General features: G+C 43.6%; 1 protein-coding gene across 4 annotated transcripts in view; it reads right to left on the reverse strand.

The window, feature by feature from the left end:
* Window positions 1-933: 933 nt before the first annotated feature.
* Window positions 934-22,104, reverse strand: part of itga11a (integrin, alpha 11a) — a 64,372-nt gene continuing 43,201 nt past the window's right edge. For 2 of the 4 annotated variants that reach the window (XM_061815342.1, XM_061815346.1), the window contains exons 22-31: window positions 17,136-17,212; window positions 12,927-13,010; window positions 12,711-12,801; window positions 12,517-12,630; window positions 12,227-12,310; window positions 12,028-12,138; window positions 7,308-7,403; window positions 5,476-5,589; window positions 3,911-4,013; window positions 934-2,103 (exon numbers count right to left, since the gene is read on the reverse strand). In XM_061815342.1, the coding sequence (XP_061671326.1) occupies window positions 2,057-2,103; window positions 3,911-4,013; window positions 5,476-5,589; window positions 7,308-7,403; window positions 12,028-12,138; window positions 12,227-12,310; window positions 12,517-12,630; window positions 12,711-12,801; window positions 12,927-13,010; window positions 17,136-17,212 (921 nt within the window). In that variant the 3' untranslated portion in view covers window positions 934-2,056. Of the gene's footprint in view, window positions 3,037-3,910; window positions 4,014-5,475; window positions 5,590-7,307; window positions 7,404-12,027; window positions 12,139-12,226; window positions 12,311-12,516; window positions 12,631-12,710; window positions 12,802-12,926; window positions 13,011-17,135; window positions 17,213-22,104 lie in introns of all 4 variants that reach the window. The other 2 variants (XM_061815345.1, XM_061815343.1) reach the window with 2 other exon arrangements.

A 22,104-nucleotide genomic window follows, 5' to 3' on the forward strand; every position in this document is an offset into this window, starting at 1 on the left:
AGTTCCTCCCACATTCCAGAACCATGCATGATAGTTCAGTGGAAGAATAACCATCCTGAGGTGTGACGATCAACGGTTGTTTGTTTATATAGCATGTGCCCTGCAATTGGCTGGTGACCAGTCTCGGGTGTGTCGTGCCCTCTGTCCAAAATCACACTATACCCACAACACAAATGAGGATAACCGGTAAAGAAGATGATCACTTCTACAGCAATACTTGGAAATCACAATGGCACTGGCAAGTTCTTTTTAGAACACGTCCACAGCCTCCTCATGTTGCCCTTGGGTTGACATGAATTGTGTGTTTCTTTCAGCTTGTCCCTTTCAGGGTCACCACAGCGTATCATCTCAGATGAACGCATATATATGTTTGGCACAATTTTTACGCCGGATACACTTCCTGATGCAACCCTTCTCAGGGAGTGGAGGCCCCCAGTGGGATACGAACCCACAACCCCTCGGTTTCCAAACCAGTGATTTAACCACTGAGCTACCTCTGGGTTGACATGAATAACATCTTGATATCCTTTCAACGTCTGCTCAGATGCGATGATAAACACACTTCATGGTGGCCTTTTCACACTGCACTCGGTTTTGTTGGTGTTCACGGCAGGGCAGGGCACTGGAACCAAAGCACAAATTTGGAATAGGTTGCAAACAGGATGGGTCAAGCATGTCCGTAACTTTGCCAAAATAACATCAAACTTAGCTGTCAGCTCACCTTTTTATAATGTTTCCAACACGTTTCCGACCTCAGGCACTCCTCCAGAAAACAGGCGACCTTGCCGTTGGCTCACACTTGCTCACTTGGCTTTCTCATCCAATCACAAGTCACACATTCACAATTATCAAACTTGTAACACATAACTGCAGGGTGTGTGGAGTGTTTTTCGTTTTTTTATTTTTAAATAAATTCTAGACTGAACCAACAGCGGAACTGGGCTGACTCCCCCTTTTTCTATCCCATAAGATATTTCAGAGCCAAATGTACATGAAATACGTTTTATTCTTTGACGTATTACAACCCTTTACACACCATCCAATTGGATGGTGTGACATTCATAGGCGAGACCAGAAGGATTGTAGCACACTCTCTAATCTATGTCATCATTTTATACATTTTCACATCCACAAGAAAAAACGTTTGGTGCAGTGTTTTGTCCTGATGCAAGGGATGGTAAAAGGTGCGCTATCATGTGAAACAATCATGTTTTGTTTTGTTTTTTACACATAATGTGTTGAATAATAACATTTCATATTTGAAAGGTTATAAAAAGTAGACATCTATTTACAAATTCAAGTTAAATTTGTACAATGTAAAAGTGCATCAAATATCAAAAGACCATCCTGCATGTTTTCAAAGATGAACAGAATAAAAACAGGAACCTCAGAGAAAATAGAAGTCTGGTCACGCTAACATAATTCATTTGCGTTCAACTTTTTGTGACTTTGGTACAATTTTATACAGGCGTACATCACGATGAATGTCAACTGCTGCTTTTAAATATCAGATTCAACATACAACAATATATCTTAACATTTGTGGCAGCTTTCTGGGTGACATGTTACCCTTGAGGTTTTTCATGTATTATATATTTACTATGAGTTAAATAAATATTACAAATAGAAGAGAAGATTAAAAGAGAATTGCGAGAAATCCCCCCTCCCCCTCCAAAAAAAAAAAAAAAAGCAATCAACACTTTCTCTATTGTTCCTTAAGAAATGATGAGAAAGCGCCAAAGAACAAAAGAGCCCCAAGACCTGGGAAGAGTTGACACTGAGGACAGTGGGATACGCGGACGAAGGCCCTCATGTCGGAACAGTGCAGTCAAACTGAAGTGAGTGTGGCAGTGCTGACCCGTGGCGTGGGACACATCCAGTGCACTGAAGGTGCCTTGCCTCAGTGATCACACGGAGGTGTCTAGGCAGCGCCACTGTGGTTGTTGGAGGAAGAGGAAGGAGGGGTGGTCCCTGAGTGTCGGCTCCCCTTTGGGATAGATGTCTGCTGGGGGCACCAAGCCTGCGTTACCGTTCCTCGGCCACTTTTCCATTCATTTCACGTTCGTCTGCATCTCTCCGTTTCTGCCTCTGGAAGAAACCCAACTGTTTGGGGGGGAGAACACTTTTTAGACAAAGGGGTCACCAACGTGGTGCCCGTGGGCGAAAGGTACCCCGCGAGGACCATATAAGGTGCCTGCGACGTATGTTCTAAAAATACCATAGGCTACAAATTCTTACTATTATTTGTACTTTAAATTCTGAATCTGATTTGCTTATGTGAATTAAAATTTTAAAATACCCGTAATGTCACTTACTGCAATAAATTAAAATAAAAATATTTTATGTACGTGCAATTAACTGAGTCTTAAATTTGCCGCAAGCAGGTCACGTAGCCCTTCATACGATCGGTGCTTATGAAGTAGTCTTCAGCCTCAAAAAGGTTGCTGTGCCCTGTTTTAGACATACCGTAATTTCCGGCATACAAGCCACAACTTTTTTCCCACGCTTTCAACTCTGAGGTTTAAGCGGTGACGCGGCTAATTTGTGCATTTTTTTCCTAATGGCCGCAAGGGGACACTCGAGCAGAAAAGGTAAGAATGTGACCGGTGGAATATATGTGCCGAGGAAGTGACTTTTACCGGCCCTGTTAGCGCTGCGCTAGTGTTAGCGCTGTGCTAGTGTGTTGCTGCTCTGTTACTGGCATGTCTCAGGATATTTACCGGTAAGTTTTATTTTACCCGGCCCTGTTAACATTAGCGCTGGCGCGCCGCTAGCGTTAAACACTTTCTGTGTACCAACTTTCTTTGTAAATATATCATGTTTCAATGTGGGTGTCAATGTGGGCTTTTACACAGCTCCGGTGTATGTATGTACCAAATGGTATTTCCTTTACAAAGGTACTCGGTGAGGCTTGTAATCAGGTGCGCTCTGTAGGCCGGGAATTACAGTACACAGGAAAATACTGAACAGAAGTATTTGGAATCGCAGAGTATTTACGACCTTGACGTGCCTTGACGCATCTCCACAATGTATGCGCTGAAAGAAAACAATAAACATGTGATTCAAGTGTAGCCTTACAAATTAAATGTTGGATGTTTCATCAGAATATAGAATTTAGAAATTCCATCAATTAGATGTGTCCCTTCATTTTCTGGGGCATCAAAGTATTTTGACAAAGTCATATAACTCTAGGTGGCATTGTTGGCTTCACAGTTCTGAGGTCCCGGGTTCATTCCCGGACCCGCCTGTGTGGATTTTGGATGTTCTCCTAGTGCCTGCGTGGGTTTTCTCCGGGCACTCTGGTTTCCTCCCACATTCCAAAAGCATACAACATTATTGGCCACTCTAAACTGCCCCTAGGTGTGTTTGTGAGTGAAGCTGTTTGTCTCGATGTGCCCTGCGATTGGCTGGCAACCAGTTCAGGGTGTACCCTGCCTCCTGCCTGTTGACACCTGGGATAGGCTCCAGCACTCCCCGTGACCCTTCTTAGGATCTTCTATCACTAACATTATTGTCATATTCCTAATTCTCAGCCAACCTACGAGGCTGTTTTGTTTGCTCCCCCTCTTTCCTTTCTCGTGACACACCTGCTCTTTCTTACTATCAGATGGATATTAAGGTGCTACTGTCACAGAAGAGTAAGACCGGACTATATTTCTTTGCTTACTTGTGTTGTCCATCTAGTGTCCTCAAGTGTGTTAGGTCTTTGAATGAAGTTCTCATTGTTGGCAAAAGGACCTCTATTATTTTCTGTTTCTAATCTTATGTAATTTACATTTTGTTTGTGATTTCTCTGCTCTACATGATCCTTCTTATGTGGCTTGTTGACAACCTAAGTCTTTCTATTTATCTATACATTTTCTAAATTGCTTATGCTCACGAGGGTCGTGGGAGTCATGAGTTTACTCACTGAAAAAGCAGGAGGTTGTGCCTTGGCAGTAAGTAATGCCAATCTGGCCGTCTTTGCATTGCCACATTTCATCCTCACTGAATGAGAAGGGTTTTCCAGCACCCTATGAAAGGAAATATGACTGTACGTGACTTCTTGGAGCGAACACTAGGAAATTTGTCCAGCTCCTGCTGCATTTTTTAAAATGTGATATATGGGTTAAACAAAATAGCTTTGTGCAGCATTCTTTGATGTGGACTGTACCCACGATTTCAATATGAACCAAAATCTAGGGATGGGACAGTTGGAATGGAGGAGCTAATTGGTTTGGCCATTGGGTGAGACGACTGGTTACCAGAATGTGACTGAGAGTGGACAGTGGAGTTCTAATGCAAAGCACCAACTATGTCAATGTCTGAGCTACCGAAGCCTCTGGTGATCGATGATGTCATCATTTCTCCTCACTTCACTTTGTCCTCATGTCATGGAAACTCTATAATCCTCACTGTTATTTAGCGGTTTTCTAAAATTGTTCAGTTTGTTGCCCTCCCAAAGTTTCCCTTTTCTCTGGAAATGGCAAATTTTTCAAAGAGCACATCATCAGGATCCATGGCATCTCCTCTGATCTGGTCTCAGACAGGGGACCACAGTCCCTCTCCCGGGGCTGATGGGCATTTTGCATTAGCATTTTTTGTCACTTCCAGTCTTTCTTCTGGTTAACATCGTCAGTTTACAGAAGCGCAGAACAGATCAACTAGAACCTGAGCCATGATTCAAACTAGGGAACTTTCAACTGGGGCAGATGAATTGACCAGTCACCCACCATACAGCCTTATATGGAAATCCAAGTCTCTTGAATTGTGGTTTTCATAACAATTATGAAATATAATATAGTTTGATTGTTTTCTCTCAGACGGCACGGTGGAGCAGTTCACAGTTTTGAGGACTCGGGTTCAAGCCCAGCTCTCCCTGTGTGGAGTTTGCATGTTCTCCCCACGCCTGTGTGGGTTTTCTCCGGGCACTCCAGTTTCCTCCCACATCCCAAAAACATCTAACATTAATTGGACACTCTAAATTGCTCCTCGGTATGATGGTGAGTGCGGCTGTTTGTCTCTATGTGCCCTGCGATTGGCTTGCAACCAGTTTAGGGTGTGCCTCGCCTCCTGCCTGTTGACTGTTGGGATAGGCTCCAGCGCTCCTGCGACTCTCGTGAGGAAAAGCGGCTAAGAAAATGGATGGATGGATGGATTGGTTTTAGCAAGGTTACAGGTGTGTGCCTTTGAATGTGCGACGAATCACGAACACCTTGTACGTCATGCCTTCTGTCTATGTTTGATTTTCCCCCGTCGCGGTGGTTTCTTGCACATTATATAAAATGAGAGGCAGAAGATAGGATTAAAAATATTGGATCTTTTTGCAAAATGCAAACTCCACATTAAAGCAACTTCATGACTAAACTCACTATCCTATCCTTTTCCTTCAATTCTTCAGATTTAAGAAAAAAGATTTATATTTATATTTTAGAAGCATAATCATGGATTATGGTTAATGTAATTTCTTCTCTCTGATGACTGCACAGCACTTACCTTCCAGAGAGCCAAACAGAGCAGGGCTAACAATAAGAGTCCTCCCAGTGTGCTTCCGAGGATTATCCAGGTTGGGATTCGGTAATCTCCCTCCTTGCGGACTTCCAGTATTATCTATCATTTTTTTTTAGGGTTTGGAGGGGTTGGGGGGATGGGCGGTGGGTGGAGTGGGGGTGAAAAAACATCTTTTAACTTGATCGGTTTGTTAACCACTCATTCAAGTCACGTCAGCAAATACAGCTACACTATCACTACAGATTTATAATTACTTGTATGAATGAATTAAATCAATCTTGCTCAATATTCCTATTCCAGAGTAATTCTTCGCAGTGGACGCAGATGGGTTCAAACAGATGAAGCGTTTTTGTGTGTGGGTGTGTGTTTGTGTGTGCGTGCGTGTGTGTTTGTGTGTGCGTGTTTGTGTGTGCGTGCGTGTGAGTTTGTGCGTGCGTGTGAGTGTGTGCGTGCGTGTGTGTTTGTGTGTGCGTGTTTGTGTGTGTTTGTGTGTGCGTGCGTGTGTATGTATGTGTATGTATGTGTGTGTGTGTGTGTGTGTGTGAATTAACCAATAGATGGCAGCAGAGACTTTAAAACGTGTGACCAGACTTTGACACGATGTGCTGCTGGTCCTTTAGGTCCCTGAGCGCCACACAGCAAATGAGCTCCAGCACCAACCTTCACCAGGGTGCTTCTACTTTGCTTTAGACATTTTGCAATACACAATACTTCAGTTTGATCACTTCATCATGATCGCTAAATTTTCAGGACCCATTCATGGTTAACAACATTTACAAAACATGAATCAAACATTTAATGAACATGAGCTGGGCAAATACAGTCAGTAAACATAGATACCATCTAATAAAGAGTGAGAACAAGTAATGCAAATCTATCAAAATGTAATTAATGCAAAAATGGGGTTTTACGATCCAAGCAACTGGGACAGTAGTTAACTGCCCAAGAATGTAACTAATGGAGGAAAGAAAAAGCCAACTAGAGGTTGTTGCCTGGTGGTATTTTTTTTTTTTTTTGTGACCCTCTAACCTCAGAGGATGAACCTATGTCTGCTTGTCAATGAAATGAGAATTGTTTTATTTTTGTCTCAGTCTCATCCAGTTCACAGATGGTGAACAGCCTTTACACACATTCGTGTAGCAATAAACATTCATGTAGACATTGCATAATACTGTATTACATGCCTTGCTTTCTATATATCCATAAAATTCTTGACAGATACATATTTTATAATCCTGTGAGGAAATTTCCATATTATTTTATTCAAATTTATGGCAGAAGGGGAGGACTGTGTTTGTGGCAGCTCACAATGCCATGAGAAATGATGATGAGGATGGAGACGGGGAATCCGTCCCATCGAGGAATGTCGCACAGGGCACCATTCAATCTAACACCATCCCTGCTTACAACATGTGGCCGTGCCATCAGTGGATTTGGTACACTTGTTTAATCAAACCTCTTGCACCACGGTCTTATTTCACACGTACAAATACGTCGTAGCTGCTGTCGAGCAAGACAGAAATGCCCACCAAGACCACCATATCGTAGCCAGCCAGCATGTATGTATAATTTTATGCTTGCGACTATGTGAGACCTAGGATGCACAACTCATCATCATCTCAGATGGGAGATGCACATTAAATTAGATCCATGAACAGTATATACAGTATGTATGTATCCATACCTGTATAACTGTCTGTTTCACAAGATAAGTGTTTTACTATGGCGAAATGATAGCTATGGATAAAACAAAAGGTAATTGTGGCTTGAAGAGTGTGTATAGCGCTTCACAAAACAACACATTTTTGTTGACTCACTTGCCGGATTGGTCTCTCTTCATGTAGAAACATGTGACTGGTGGGGGGCAGCTCCACTGATGCACTGGTGACCAGTTCCAGGATTTTAAACTTCAACTAGACAGAAAAAACAACATAAACATGGTGTTATTTTTTTTCTTCTTATAAAACAACTTGATATACTAGAACTGATCAGAAAGACAGTTTAATAGAACATGTACAGTTCAACTAGATGTTCAAACTAAAATGCTACTGTTTGGCCAACATGATTTCAGTCATACAGAAAACTGATGGATGATGCTCGATTTGTCATGATCCTGCCGCTCCAGCCCAGGCTGTGCGGGTGTCCGCGCGGTTGCGCTGATTGGGAGGCGCACACCTGCGCCTCATGCGGGCTGATTATGCTGTGTATTTATATGACCCCGATGACGACTGGCCGGTGCCAGTTCGTTGAGCTTTATGTCCCGTTCGAGTACTAACGTATCCCTGATCGACAACCCGTGTGTACCGACCTTCGCCTGTTCTCCGACCAACCCCGTAAGCCTGACTCCTTTGATACTTCTGCATGCTTTGATCGTTCTCCTGTGTACCGACTCCTGCCTGCCCGCTCACCTGGCCTCTTCGCCCGACGTCCCAACTACCGTTGCTGCACCCGACTGCCTGCTCGATCCCCGACCTCGGCATATAATAAACGTTTCTCCCTGAACTACCTTGCATCATCCGAGTCCTGCATTTGGGTCCTACTGCCGTTCCGATGGGACGTGACACGAGTGTCTAAATGCCAGACAAATAATATTTTTTTTAAAGGCAATTTCTCAGTACGTTCTTAAAAATCACAAGTTTAAATATAGAATAGTAGCTTGAAATAAAATTTTAATCCATTCCATGTTCATGCTCTTCCATCAAAATATTCTTCTCAAATCATTTTTATGAATTGAAATGAATTGAAATGCCATTGATCTATTCCAGCCTCCCTTGTCCCTCCCAGAAATAAAAAGTGATTTTTTTTTTTAAAGAAAAGAAAAAGCTCTATAATATGGCACTCCATAAAAACACCATGATAAAATGACTGAATAGAACGTAAACAACTGTTGTCGAACGTTTCATCCACCAATGTGCTGCACCTTCTTGTGTGCGCGCTTCGACCACCGGGGAGAACCATAGAACCGTTATGCAGACAAATGAAGAAGAATAGACTTGCTGTTCTACCATCCATCCATCCATCCATTTCCTTTGCCGCTTATCCTCACAAGGGTCACAGGGAGTGCTGGAGCCTATCCCAGCTGTCAACGGGCAGGAGGCGGGGTACACCCTGAACTGGTTGCCAGCCAATCACAGGGCACATAGAGACAAAGAGCCACACTCACAATTACACCTAGGGGCAATTTAGAGTGTCCAATTAACGTTGCACGTTTTTGGGATGTGGGAGGAAAGTGGAGTGCCTGGAGAAAAACCACACAGGCACGGGGAGAACATGCAAACTCATCACAGGCGGGTCTGGGATTGAACCCACGACCTCAGAACTGTGAGGCCGACGCTTTACAAGCTGATCCACCGTGCCGTCTAAATAGATTAATAAGAAATTTAAAATGGCACATATATGGCACATACAGTATTTATTATCCTCTGTCTACTGCAATTAGTATTGTTTAGTATTATCACAGTAATATTGACTTACTCATGTGTAACAAGTGTTCTCCATGAATGACTCATGCATAGGTTTTCTGCAAACTAATACAATGACTGATTCGTTCGGGGAAGGAACTATGTATTATGCGTGAACATGCTCATGAGTGATTTTAACCGTTCGTCCTCATAGCTTTCACTAGCATTCATTTCTCCGAGCCAATGGCTAACGTTAAGTCAATAGAACACACGAAAACAAGCACACATATTTAAAGTAAATGTCTCTACTCTGCACATACATATCTTAGCCTGTGTCTCTAATGGGAATAATAATGTTTAATAATCAATCCATCCATTTTCTTAGCCGCTTATCTTCACGAGGGTCGCGGGGAGTCCTGGAGCCTATCCCAGCTGTCAACGGGCAGGAGGCAGGGTACACCCTAAACTGGTTGGTTGCCATCCAATCACAGGGCACACGAAGACAGACAAAATTCCCACTCACAATCACACCTTGGGACAATTTAGAGTATCCAATTAATGTTGCATGTTCTTGGAATGTGGGAGGAAACCAGAGTGCCCAGAGAAAACCCACGTGGAGAACATGCAAACTCCACACAGGCGGGTCTGGGACTGAATCCGGACCTCAGAACTGTGAGGCCAACGCTTTCCAGCATATCCACCATGCCGCCTTGTTTATTAATAATCATTTTAATAACACATCAAACTTATATAGTGCTTCTCAAGACACTCAAAGACACTTTACTCTAATCAGATGACAATAACAAGAAGGTAGGTTAGCAGGAAACGTGGTGTCACTGACACTGTTCACGGCGGTGGAATGCACAAAAGTCTCTCCGGCCGCTGGGAGCCAGGGTGGATAGAGAGGATATTTGCTCTTGCTGAGCTTGCCGATGTGCACAAGCCACAACCAAAGCCGAGCGTTCGATAGCTTACTGAGAGAGAAATGGAATAAATACAGTCGCTACTAGCCTAGCTTAGGTTTTTTTTTAATCCCCCCCCAACTTTCCCATTTTTTATGTGACAACAACACATTGTACTTTGGTGAATGGGAAATTCAGGTCTGGCTTATGGATTTAATAAGAAAACACTTGAATGAGTCTGTAAAAAAGAAAAACACACCTTAGTGAATGAATATTTATTTCAGTAAAGTGATTGTAGTGATTCAGTAGATTCCAGAAGAACTGCCATCCCCATTACTTGTGTTTGCATCTGCAGATCTGTCTGATTTACTCCAATGTTCACCGTAATGAGATCCTTCCAAAGAAATGATGGAATTCACTGGGTTCTGTTTCAAGACATCATAATCTTACTACAGTGTTGCCTTTAGATATGAGTGACCCAACTTGTGAATTTCTGAAGATACAAGCTGTCATTCTGCCGAATTTTTGCTTTGACCTTCAAGCGCAAACTTGAGACACAAGAACTTGGTGGCAGTAAATTAAATTCAACTCATTTCACAATAAGTGCCAGTTTTACCAATAGAAATAATTGCATAAAAAAGGGAGGGTCATGCACAAACCAAGCATGAAATAAAGACAATCTTAGGTTTTGAATGTAAGACAACACAGCTTCACCTTCGGAAAGTCCACCAAATGAAAGTAAGAAAGAAAGAAAGAAAGATAGTTAAACGCATATGGTGGGACAACACAGAAAAACAACATTACTCATTTAGGCATTTATGCTTTATCCTTGACAAAATAAATGCCTCATGAGTGGTAGAACAGCGGCGGCATGGTGCATCAGACAGTAAAGCGTTGGCCTCACAGTTCTGAGGATCCAGGTTCGATCCGAAAGGACTGAAAGGAAAATCAATCCAGCCCTCCAAAACAGCCGGGATTGATAATCTCCTGGAGTCGGAACTGAAACAAGGATTCAGAAACCCCCAGAGCTAAACGATCCCCAACTCTAGTCGTGAGCAAGGATGGCCAAGAGCGCCAAGATAGAGGAGAGGAAGATGTGGCCAAATGGGGGGTGGACCCAGGAGTCCAACCAAGAGACATGTGAAAACCCAACACCCACCCTATTACTTTGTTTACCTCGTCTCCGACTAGAAACCATTATTCCTGTACTATGATGTTTTGTACTGGGGTGCAGTCCATTAAAATTGGAGAAACTGGTGGCGTGAGGAGGTGCGGTCAGAGGGCAAAAATGACCCACAACTATCATCCCACCCAGGGTGACCAGCTCCACAAAGGGTATGCAAATTCACTGAAGTACAGTCCAGAACACTAGCAGCTTTTTTTCCCTCTCCTTGCTGATTTAAAGCTACGCTCAAAGAAGTAATCATTTCATATAATTATTCAGTTCAATATGTTCATGAAAAAGATTTGTGCTTTTTGAACACAATGTTTATGAGCGAAACAACACTACTGTAGTAAACACACTGCTTCTTTGTGAAAGACCATGGGAAACCAAAATATATCAGCCAAGAAAGAACAAGAATTGTGGATTTGCACAAGTCAAATTCATCCTTGGATCCAATTTCTAGATACCTGAAGGTGCCATGTTCATCTGTTCCAACAATTACATGCCAGTAAAAGCACTAAGGGGATGTCTAGTCATTACACTGCTCAAGAAGGAGACGGGTTCTGTGTACCAGTGAGAACAAAAAGAAAAAGATCTTGTTAAGATGCTGGCTTAAGATGGTGAGAGTGTCATTTTCCACAATGAAATTAACAAATTTATTGGCAGACCCTAAAAGGGATGTGTGAGAGAAAATTGGTGTCCAAACTTGGCTCAGTTATACAAGTTCTGGCAGGATGAATGGGCAAAACTCCTGCCAGGTATTGTAAGAAGCTTGTGGAAGGATATCTTAAATAGTTGACTGAAGTCATTCAGCTTAAAGGCAATTGTTCCAAATACTAATAAAAAAGATTGTAGGTAAACTGACTTTGTAGAAAGTACGATGTGAAATGTCTAAAAAATTTATCATTCTCTCATTATTCTGGCATTTAACAAAGAATTCATTAGGGCAATCCTAATTGACTTAAAACAGGAAAGGTTTGGTCTAATTTCTATTTATATAGTGTATGGAAACTTGTGCTTTCAACTATACATTACACGTTTTAAAAGGTGATTTGAGTGGGATACTCACTGCATGTAAAGTGTGCACTCGTAGAATTCCTGTGATTCTAACCAAGATTTCCCTGTAGGAGGCCACGTTGATTGTGCATTGTATTGGCAGGATCAGGGTGTTGGTTCGATTCTGTGACATCAGACATCCCGAGTTAAGGAAAATGTATCAAGTCATATCATCATTTTTGGTGAAAGAGTTTTTTGGAAGTGCACCATACCAAACGAGAGAAGCGGGTGAGGTCCTCAGGTGAGGCTCTGCTCTGTGCAACATGCTGAGGTGGTACACAGTGTGTACCATCTCTCTAGTTGATATGGGAGGCAGAAGAACTGTTACCATAATATATCTGAAAACACTTCGCTGCTGTTCTTGTTTTTGAAACAAATGCAACCTCAACCTAGCCAGGGAGTGTTCACCATCAAATGAGCTTTTGATTGACAAGCCTGATTTAAAAATCCAGAAGTCGTATATTTCACATTAAATCACCATTTGTATGTTGTCTGCATTCACCTGGTCAATATGCAAATTAGAAATTTGCAATAGCTGGTTGCCATTTTTTGTCATTTCTGGGACCTCAATGTTCAGCTGTAGATCTTTCACAGGAAAGTAGCCAAGGTTCTGGATCTGAGAGATGACAGCGAGTCAATTGGGTGTTAGCACACAAGGTTGTCAGGCATGGTAAACTGACTGCACAATAAGCTCACCTGAAAAGTGAAGTTAAAAGGAAGACCAATAATGCCAGGCTCCTCCAGAGATAGCTCTGATTTGATCTCATATCGAGTTGGATTTGAATCCCTTTTCACATGAATAACAAACGGCAGAAATATCAAGTTTAAGACTTACGTAGTTTAGTTGCTGGCAGGTTTTCAATCATACAATTCAGTTGCAGGGACTATGTGAAAAATACAATCATGGGAAACCTTGTGAAGAGAAGATCTGCCTCGTATTTTAGTGAGTAGTATATATCATTGAAGTTGTCGGTTGTGCTCATTTCTTCACCATTGCTGTTGGGAGAAAAGTTGTTTAAAAAAAAGACATTAAAATTAGAATTTACCAAGATGCAAACATGAAGGTGCTCTTTATATATGTTAAAATCCGGAAATAAATAAATAATATTGGGTAAAAATCTGGAAAATGCAAATTAAGATCTCAATTAAAACACAGTGCAAAATTCCAAACTGTTTCTGCAATATCTACATCTTGCTCAAGGCCTTTCAAATTTGAATAAAGTTGGAATTTATAGAATTACTGATTTTCACCCACTCCGTCACAACCAAATAAGTGGTAATGTGGCAAATATAATATGGAAAACCAGTCAGTGTATTATAACACAGAACAAAACAAAGTTGTCATGCTTGTAGAGAATGTTCTTCAGTACTTTTGTCACTTGTATAGTCATCATCATATCATCCATCATAAAAGGAAACCAATATACAAGAAACTCTTGTCATTTTATGAGCTTTTGTCTGATTGTTCAAAATAAAGCTATAGTGTTATAAAGTAGCGAAGATGGAGATGAGAATGAAAGCAGATTCTTTGACAGAAAGAGAACAAGAAAATACAGAGCTTTCAACTGAGTGTAGGGACGTTGAATGTCTGGACTATGACAGGAAAAAAATCAAGATTTGCTTGACAGTGATAAGGAGAAAGGTTGATATAGTGTGAATCCAAGAGAGCAGATGGAAAGGCAGTCAGCCTAAAGGTTTATGGGTATGGTTTACATTATTTCACTATGGCGTAAATAGAAGAGAAATGTAGTTGGGGTTATTTTAAAGGAAGAGCTGGCTCAGAATGGCTTGGGGTGAAAAGAGTATCAGATCAAGTGATGAGGCTGAAATTTGAAATTGAGGGTGTTATGTATTATGTGATTAGTGGCTGTGCCCCACAGGTAGCATGTGACCCAGAGATGAATGAGAAACTCTGGAAGGGACTAGAAGAAGTAGTCCTGAGCAACCCAGACACAGAGAGACTTGTGACTGGTGCAGAGTGTAATGGACATGTTGATGAATGAAACGTGGGTAATGAGGAAATTAATGGGTAAGGACAACATCCACAAAAGGAACTTGGAGGGACAGATGGTGGTGGACTTTGCAAAAAAGATGGAAATGAACGTATTTATACACTTTTTTTCCAGAAGAGGCAGGAACAAGAGCGCATGTAGCAGCACTCAGGTGGATTAAATTTAGTTCAAAAGATGTAATCTGAAGGAGGTCACTGACTGTAAGGTAGTGGTAGGGGAGAGTGCAACTAGACAGCATAAGATGGGAGTGTGTAGGACGACTCTGGTGATGGGGAGGAAGATTAAGAAGACAAAGGTCTAGTAGAGAACAGTGTGGTGGAAACCAAGAAAGGAAGAGTGTTTTGCTGCTTTTCGGAAAGAGGTGAGTCAGGCTATCGGTGGACAGGAGATCTCAAAAGACTGGACTACTCCACCCAAGGTGATCAGAGCGACTGGCAAGAGAGTACTTGGTGTATATTTTGGTAGGAAAGAGTGTGACCCCAAAGTACAGAAAATACAGAAAGTCATACAAGGAATAAGGTTAGCGACAAAGAAGTGGGACACTGAGAGGACTGAGGAGAGGTGAAAGGAATACATTGAGATGTTTTGTAGGGACAGAGATGGAAATGTGTTGGCTGGTGCCAGTAGTAGTGTGCTAAAAATAGATGGTAAAAATACTTGAAGAAATTGAAAAATGAAAATGAGAGAGGGCGGCACGTTGGTTCAGCTGGAAAGCGTTGGCCCCACAATTCTGAGGTCCCGTGTTTAGTCCTGGACCCGCCTGTGTGGAGTTTGCAAGTTCTCCCGTGGCTGCGTGGGTTTTCTCTGGGCACTCCAGTTTCCTCCCACATCCCAAAAAAACATGCAATATTAATTGGACACTAAAATTGCCCCTAGGCGTAATTGTGAGTGCAACTATTTGTCTCTATGTGCCCTGCAATTGGCTGCTGGCAACCAGTTAGGGGTGTACCCCGCCTCCTGCCATTGACAGCTGGGATACCCTTCAGCACGCCCCATGACCCTTGTGAGGATAAGCGACCAAGAAGATGGATTGATGGATAAATTGGACACTCTGTATTGCCCCTAGGTGTGATTGTGACTGCGACAGTTTGTCTCGATGTGCCCTGCGATTGACTGGCAACCAGTTCAGGGTGTACCCTGCCTCCTGGCTGTTGACAGCACCCCCGTGACCCTCGTGAGGATAAGTGGCTAAGAAAATGGATGGATGGATGGATGGATGGATGGATGGATAGTAAATCAGAGAGAATGAAGAGGAATAAAGTTGATGTGCCACACAATGAAGTTATGGGAAAGATTAGTTTAGGCTACTCTCAGGACAGAAGTAAATATTTGTGAGCAACATTATGGTGTCATGCCTAGAAGGATTACCACAATGCATTATTTGCCTTGAGGATACTAATGGAAAAGTAATGGAAGGTCATAAGGTTTTACATTGTGTCATTGTGGATCTAGAGAAAGAACTGTGGTACTGCATGCGTAAGTCTGGCGTGGCAGAGAAATATGCCAAAATAGTACAGGACATGTATGATAACACTGGTGGAGTGTGCTGTAGGTGGGACAGAGGAATTTAAGGTGGAAGTGAGACTGCATCAGGGTTTTAGCTCTGATCCCCTTTCTGTTTTGTGATAGGTGATCGATGGGCTGACAGATGGTCCCCTTGGAGGAGTGATGTTTGCAAATGATTGCAAATGAAAATTGTGATCTTCAGTGAAAGCAGGGAGGAGGCAACAATTAAAAGCAATAGTAAGTGTGGTAAGGAAGTGAAGAAACAGGTCCAAGCAGGTTGGAACATTTGGCGGAAGGTTCCAGATATGTTATGTGACAGAAGAGTCTCTGCTATGATGGTGGTCAAAATTTATAAAACAGTGGCTAGGCCAGCCATGATGTACGGATTAGAGACGGTAGCACTGAAGAGACAACAGGGAGCAGAGCTGGAGGTGGCAGAAATGAAGATGTTGAGGTTCTCGCTCGGAGTGAGCAGGTTGGATATGATTAGAAATTAGCTCATTAGATGGACAGCCAAAAGTCATAAAATACAGCTTTGTAACTATTGTCACACCATGAGTGTTGCCGGAGGGAATCTTCTCTGATAATCCAGGAAAACTTGCAGGAAATTGTTAGTCACCAAGTTATACTCCCTAATGAGACTGACACTGCTATGAGCAGAATCCATGATATTGAACATGCAATCTTATAGGAATCCCACATACTATCAGGGTCAGGCATGAGAAAGTCTCCGTTTTAGCACAGGCACACATTTACGGTGTTTAGTCACAAACTATGCCAGAGATATATGCTGGATGGATTTAATGGCAATGTTTACGTGTTTTGAGCCTTTTGGTGAACTGGCAACTCCTTCAGCTCCAACAATAGCTTGATTCATTTGATGATTAAAGTAAAGCATCATAATAAATAATCAATACACATTGACTATACGGCCAAACAAGTCCACTGCTGCCATCGTTCTATGCATGCCAGCACACAATGTATCATCCATCCATCCATCTATCGATTGATCCATCCATCCATCCATCCATCCATTTTCTGAGCTGCTCATCCTTACGAGGTACGAGGGTCAACGGAGTTCCGGAGCCTAGCCCAGCTGTCAACAGGCAGGAGGCAGAGTACACCCTGAACTGGTTGCCAGCCAATCGCAGGACACATGGAGACAGACAACAGTGGCACTCACAATCACACATGGGGGCAATTTAGAGTTTCCAATGAATTTATGTTTTTGGGATCTGGGAGGAAACCGGAGTGCCTTGAGAACATCCGAACTCCACACAGCAAGGATTAAACCCCAGACCTCATAACTGTGAGGCCAATGCTTATGCCGCCACAATGGCTCAATGTAATGCTTAAAAAATCCTGAATAATATGCAAAGACGACATGTGTAACACTTCAAAGTTCTTAAACAACTTTAAATATTGGTTAAAATTGATACAATGTTGCCCCAATTATCATTTTTTAATTTATTTAAACTATTAGTGAGACAAAAGCATGAACTTTTAAAGGTTAAAAAATATGGACCAATCTAAGGGAGACCTCTGCGGACTGGAATGAAAATTCTTTAGAGACAGGAACAGTTGATAAAGAGAATGTCCAAACCTGCTTGCCTCCACGATGACTCTGAGATGATCTAGGAAGACACTCCGGCTGAACTCAAACTCCAAGCGAAATAATACCTATGTAAACAGCAAACACCCAAAAATAATTATTAATCTCTCTTGTACTACTTTAAAAAACACCAAAACCAACACAAAACAATATAAAACGTCAGGCTTGTTCAAGGGTGAACTTCTTCTTCTTCTTCTTCTTCTTTTCCTTTCGGCTTGTCCCGTTAGGGGTCGCCACAGCGTGTCATCTTTTGCCATCTTAGCCTATCTCCTGCATCTTCCTCTCTAACCCCAACTGCCCTCATGTCTTCCCTCACTACATCCATAAACCTTCTCTTTGGTCTTCCTCTCGCTCTTTTGCCTGGGAGCTCCATCCTCAGCATCCTTCTACCAATATACTCACTCTCTCGCCTCTGAACATGTCCAAACCATCGAAGTCTGCTCTCTCGAATCTTGTCTCCAAAACATCCAGCTTTGGCTGTCCCTCTAATGAGCTCATTTCTAATCCTATCCAACCTGGTCACTCCGAGCGAGAACCTCAACATCTTCATTTCTGCCACCTCCAGTTCTGCTTCTTGTTGTTTCTTCAGTGCCACTGTCTCTAATCCGTAAATCATGGCCGGCCTCACCACTGTTTTGTAAACTTTGCCCTTCATCCTAGCAGACACTCTTCTGTCACATAACACACCAGACACCTTTCGCCAGCTGTTCCAACCTGCTTGGACCCGTTTCTTCACTTCCTGACCACACTCTCCATTGCTCTGTATTGTTGACCCCAAGTATTTGAAGTCATCCACCCTCGCTATCTCTTCTCCCTGTAGCCTCACTCTTCCCCCTCTACTTTTCTCATTCACGCACATATATTCTGTTTTACTTCGGCTAATCTTCATTCCTCTCCTTTCCAGTGCATGTCTCCATCTTTCCAATTGTTCCTCTGCATGCTCCCTGCTTTCACTGCATATGACAATATCATCTGCGAACATCATGGTCCAAGGGGATTCCAGTCTAACCTCATCTGTCAGCCTATCCGTTACCACTGCAAACAGGAAGGGGCTCAGAGCTGATCCCTGATGCAGTCCCACCTCCACCTTAAATTCCTCTGTCACACCTAAGGCACACCTCACCATTGTTCTGCTGCCATCATACATGTCCTGTACTATTTTAACATACTTCTCTGCCACACCAGACTTACGCATGCAGTACCACAGTTCCTCTCTTGGTACTCTGTCATAGGCTTTCTCTAGATCCACAAAGACGCAATGTAGCTCCTTCTGACCTTCTCTGTACTTTTCCACGAGCATCCTCAAGGCAAATAGTGCATCTGTGGTACTCTTTCTAGGCATGAAACCATACTGTTGCTCGCAGATACTTACTTCTGTCCTGAGTCTAGCCTCCACTACTCTTTCCCATAACTTCATTGTGTGGCTCATCAACTTTATTCCTCTATAGTTCCCACAGCTCTGAACATCCCCTTTGTTCTTAAAAATGGGAACTAGAACACATTTCCTCCATTCTTCAGGCATCTTTTCGCCCGCTAGTATTCTGTTGAATAAGTTGGTCAAAAACTCCACAGCCATCTCTCCAAATTGCTTCCATACCTCTACTGGTATGTCATCAGGACCAACTGCCTTTCCAGTTTTCATCCTTTGTAGTGCCTTTCTGACTTCCCCCTTAGTAATCATTTCCACTTCCTGGTCCTTCACTCTTGCCTCTTCAACTCTTCCTTCTCTCTCATTTTCTTCATTCATCAACTTCTCAAAGTATTCTTTCCATCTATTTAGTACACTACCAGCACCAGTCAACACATTTCCATCTCTATCCTTAATCACCCTGACCTGCTGCACATCCTTCCCATCTCTATCCCTCTGTCTGGCCAACCTGTAGAGATCCTTTTCTCCTTCTTTCGTGTCCAACCTGGTGTACATGTCTTCATATGCCTCTTGTTTAGCCTTTGCCACCTCTACCTTTGCCCTACGTCGCATCTCGATGTACTCCTTTCGCCTCTCCTCAGTCCTCTCAGTATCCCACTTCTTCTTCGCTAATCTCTTTCCTTGTATGATTCCCTGTATTTTGGGGTTCCACCACCAAGTCTCCTTCTCCCCTTTCCTACCAGATGACACACCAAGTACTCTCCTGCCTGTCTCTCTGATCACCTTGGCTGTCGTCGTCCAGTCTTCCGGGAGCTTCGGTTGTCCATCGAGAGCCTGTCTCACCTCTTTCCGGAAGGCTGCACAACATTCTTCCTTTTTCAGCTTCCACCACATGGTTCTCTCTTGTTCAAGGGTGAACACAGCTACGGATACTGATGAACATAACGTATCTCCTTGGACATCCTCTAAAATTTTCAACGTTAATGGGCAAAAATCTTTGTTATTAACGCTGCCAATAATTTGGCCCCATGAAGAAACCATTACATTTTGTACATTATTGTAATCATGATGATTCTTTTGTATTATTATTGATGAAATTCCAGAAATATCCCCGATTCTTTTTTTTTTTTTTTGTCTGTTTGACATCTTCAAACCAGTTATTTATATGATACAAAGATATTTCCAGTACAAAGTGGACCCCTGCTATTCCCGTGGGGATATGCACTGGGTCAGACCGCAAATTGGCAAATTCCAAATATAATTGATCCCCTTTATTATTGCATTATTTTTATATCATTAGTTATTGTGTGGGTGGGGGTCAGGTGCAATGTGAGGTGGGCGGTAGCTGAAGGGACAGACCTTGGCAATCCGGTCCCCTGGTACAGAAAACTGGTTATAGGGACACAGAATGTCACCACTCTGGCAGGGAAGGAGCCCGAGCTGGTGCGTGAGGTGGAGACTCGGCTCTATGCACCACTTGGGCTCTGGTACCAGTCCCCTTGAGAGAGGGAGTGTTCCACTCTGGAGTTGCCCCCGGTGAGAGGCCCTGACCAGGTGTGGGTATACATATTGCCCCCCAGCTTGGCGCCTGTACATTCACTTACTTTGAAGACCCCCACAACTCACCGACACACCTTGAGGAAGTCTGTGTTCTCTGGCTGTTCCATCTGTGGTGTTGACATCACCGAGGTGGTCAAAAAGCTCCTGAGTGGCAATGCCCTCCCTGGGAGTGGATGAGATTCTCCCGTTCATAAAGGCTCTGGATGTTCTGGGACTGTCCTGGTTGACACGCCTCTGCACCATCAGGTGAATATCGGTGACAGTACCTGGATAGGCAGACTGGTCTGGTCGTCCCCCTTTTTAAGAAAGGGGACTGGGGTGTGTGTTCCAACTACAGGGGATCACAGTCCTCAGCCTACCTGGTAAGGTCTATTCGGGGCCCTGTAGAAGAGTGTCCAATCTTAGATTCAGGAGGAGCAATGTGGTTTTCGTCCTGGCCGATGAACAGTGGACCAGCTCCACACCCTCGGCAAGATCCTCGAGGGTGCTTGGGAGTTCACCCAACCAGTCTACATGTGTTTTGTGGACTCGGAGAAGGTCCCCGACCACGTACCTCGGGGTGTCCTGTGGTGGGTTCTTCCGGAGTACAATACCTCCAGATACGGACTGTTCGGTCCCTGTACGACCAGTGTCAGAGTTTGGTCCACATTGCTGGCAGTAGATTGGGCTCATTTCTGGTGTAAGTTGGACTCCGCCAAGGCTGGCCTTTGTTCATAACTTTTATGGACAGAATTTCTAGACACAGCTGAGTCGTAGAGGGGTCTGGTTTGGTGGCCCCAGCATTGCATTTCTGCTCTTTGCAGATGATGTGGTTCTGCTAGCTTCATCAAGCCGTGATCTCCAACACTCACTGGAGCCGAGTGTGAAGCGGCTGGGTTGAGACTCCATCCATCCATCCATCCATCCATCCATCCATCCATCCATCCATCCATTTTTGTAGCTGCTTATCCTCACGAGGGTCGCGGGGAGTGCCGGAGCCTATCCCAGCTGTCAACAGGCAGAAAGCCATGTACACCCTGAACTGGTTGCCAGCCAATCGCAGGGGACATCGAGACAAACAGCTACACTCACAATCACACCTAGGGGCAATTTAGAGTGTCCAATTAATGTTGCACATTTTTTTGGGGATGTGGGAGGAAACCGGAGTGCTCGGAGAAAATCCATGCAGGCACAGGGTGAACATGCAAACTCCACACTGGCGGGTCTGGGATTTACCCCGGGACCTCAGAACTGTGAATCCAACGCTTTCCAGCTGCTCCACCATGCCGTCGGGTTGAGACTCACCACCTCAAAATCTGAGACCATAGTCCTCAGTCAGAAAAGGGTGGCATTCCCTCTCCGTCGATGAGATCCTACCTAAAAGGAGGAGTTCAAGTATTTTGGGGTTTTGTTCATGAGTGAGGTAAGAATAGAGTGGGAGATCAACAAGCGGATTGTGCAACATCTGCAATGAGGCAGACTTTGTATTGGTCTGTTGTGCTAAAGATGGAGCTAATTCGAAAGGCGAAGCTCTCAATTTACTCGCCGATCTACGTTCCTACCCTCCTCTATGGTCACGAGATGTGGGTCGTGACCGAAAGAACACGATCCCGGACACAAGCGGCCGAAATAAGTTTCCAGCCTAGGTTGTCCGGGTCCTCCGTGAGAGATAGAGTGAAATGCTCGCTAAACCAGGTGGGGTTCAGTGACGAGCTGCTGCTCCTTCGCATTGATAGGAGCCAGACAAGTTGACTGAGGATGCCCCCTGGATGCCTCCATGGTGAGCTGATCCGGGCACGTCCCATCAGAAAGAGACCCCTTGGATGTCCCAGGAGAAGCTGGAAATACTATATGTCTCATGGCTGGCCTGGGAACGCCTCAGGATCCCTCTGGAAAAGCTGAATGAAGTGGCTGGAGAAAGGGAAGTCTGGGCATCCCTGCTAATGCTATTGCCCCCGCAACCCAACCCAGAGAATCAGCAGAAGTTGGATGGATGGATGGATGGATGGGACTCCTGTTTCCTCCCACATCCCAAAAACAAACATTAATTGG

This window comes from Syngnathoides biaculeatus, chromosome 3, assembly GCF_019802595.1.
Source record: "Syngnathoides biaculeatus isolate LvHL_M chromosome 3, ASM1980259v1, whole genome shotgun sequence".
In the NCBI taxonomy this organism is placed as follows: domain Eukaryota; kingdom Metazoa; phylum Chordata; class Actinopteri; order Syngnathiformes; family Syngnathidae; genus Syngnathoides; species Syngnathoides biaculeatus.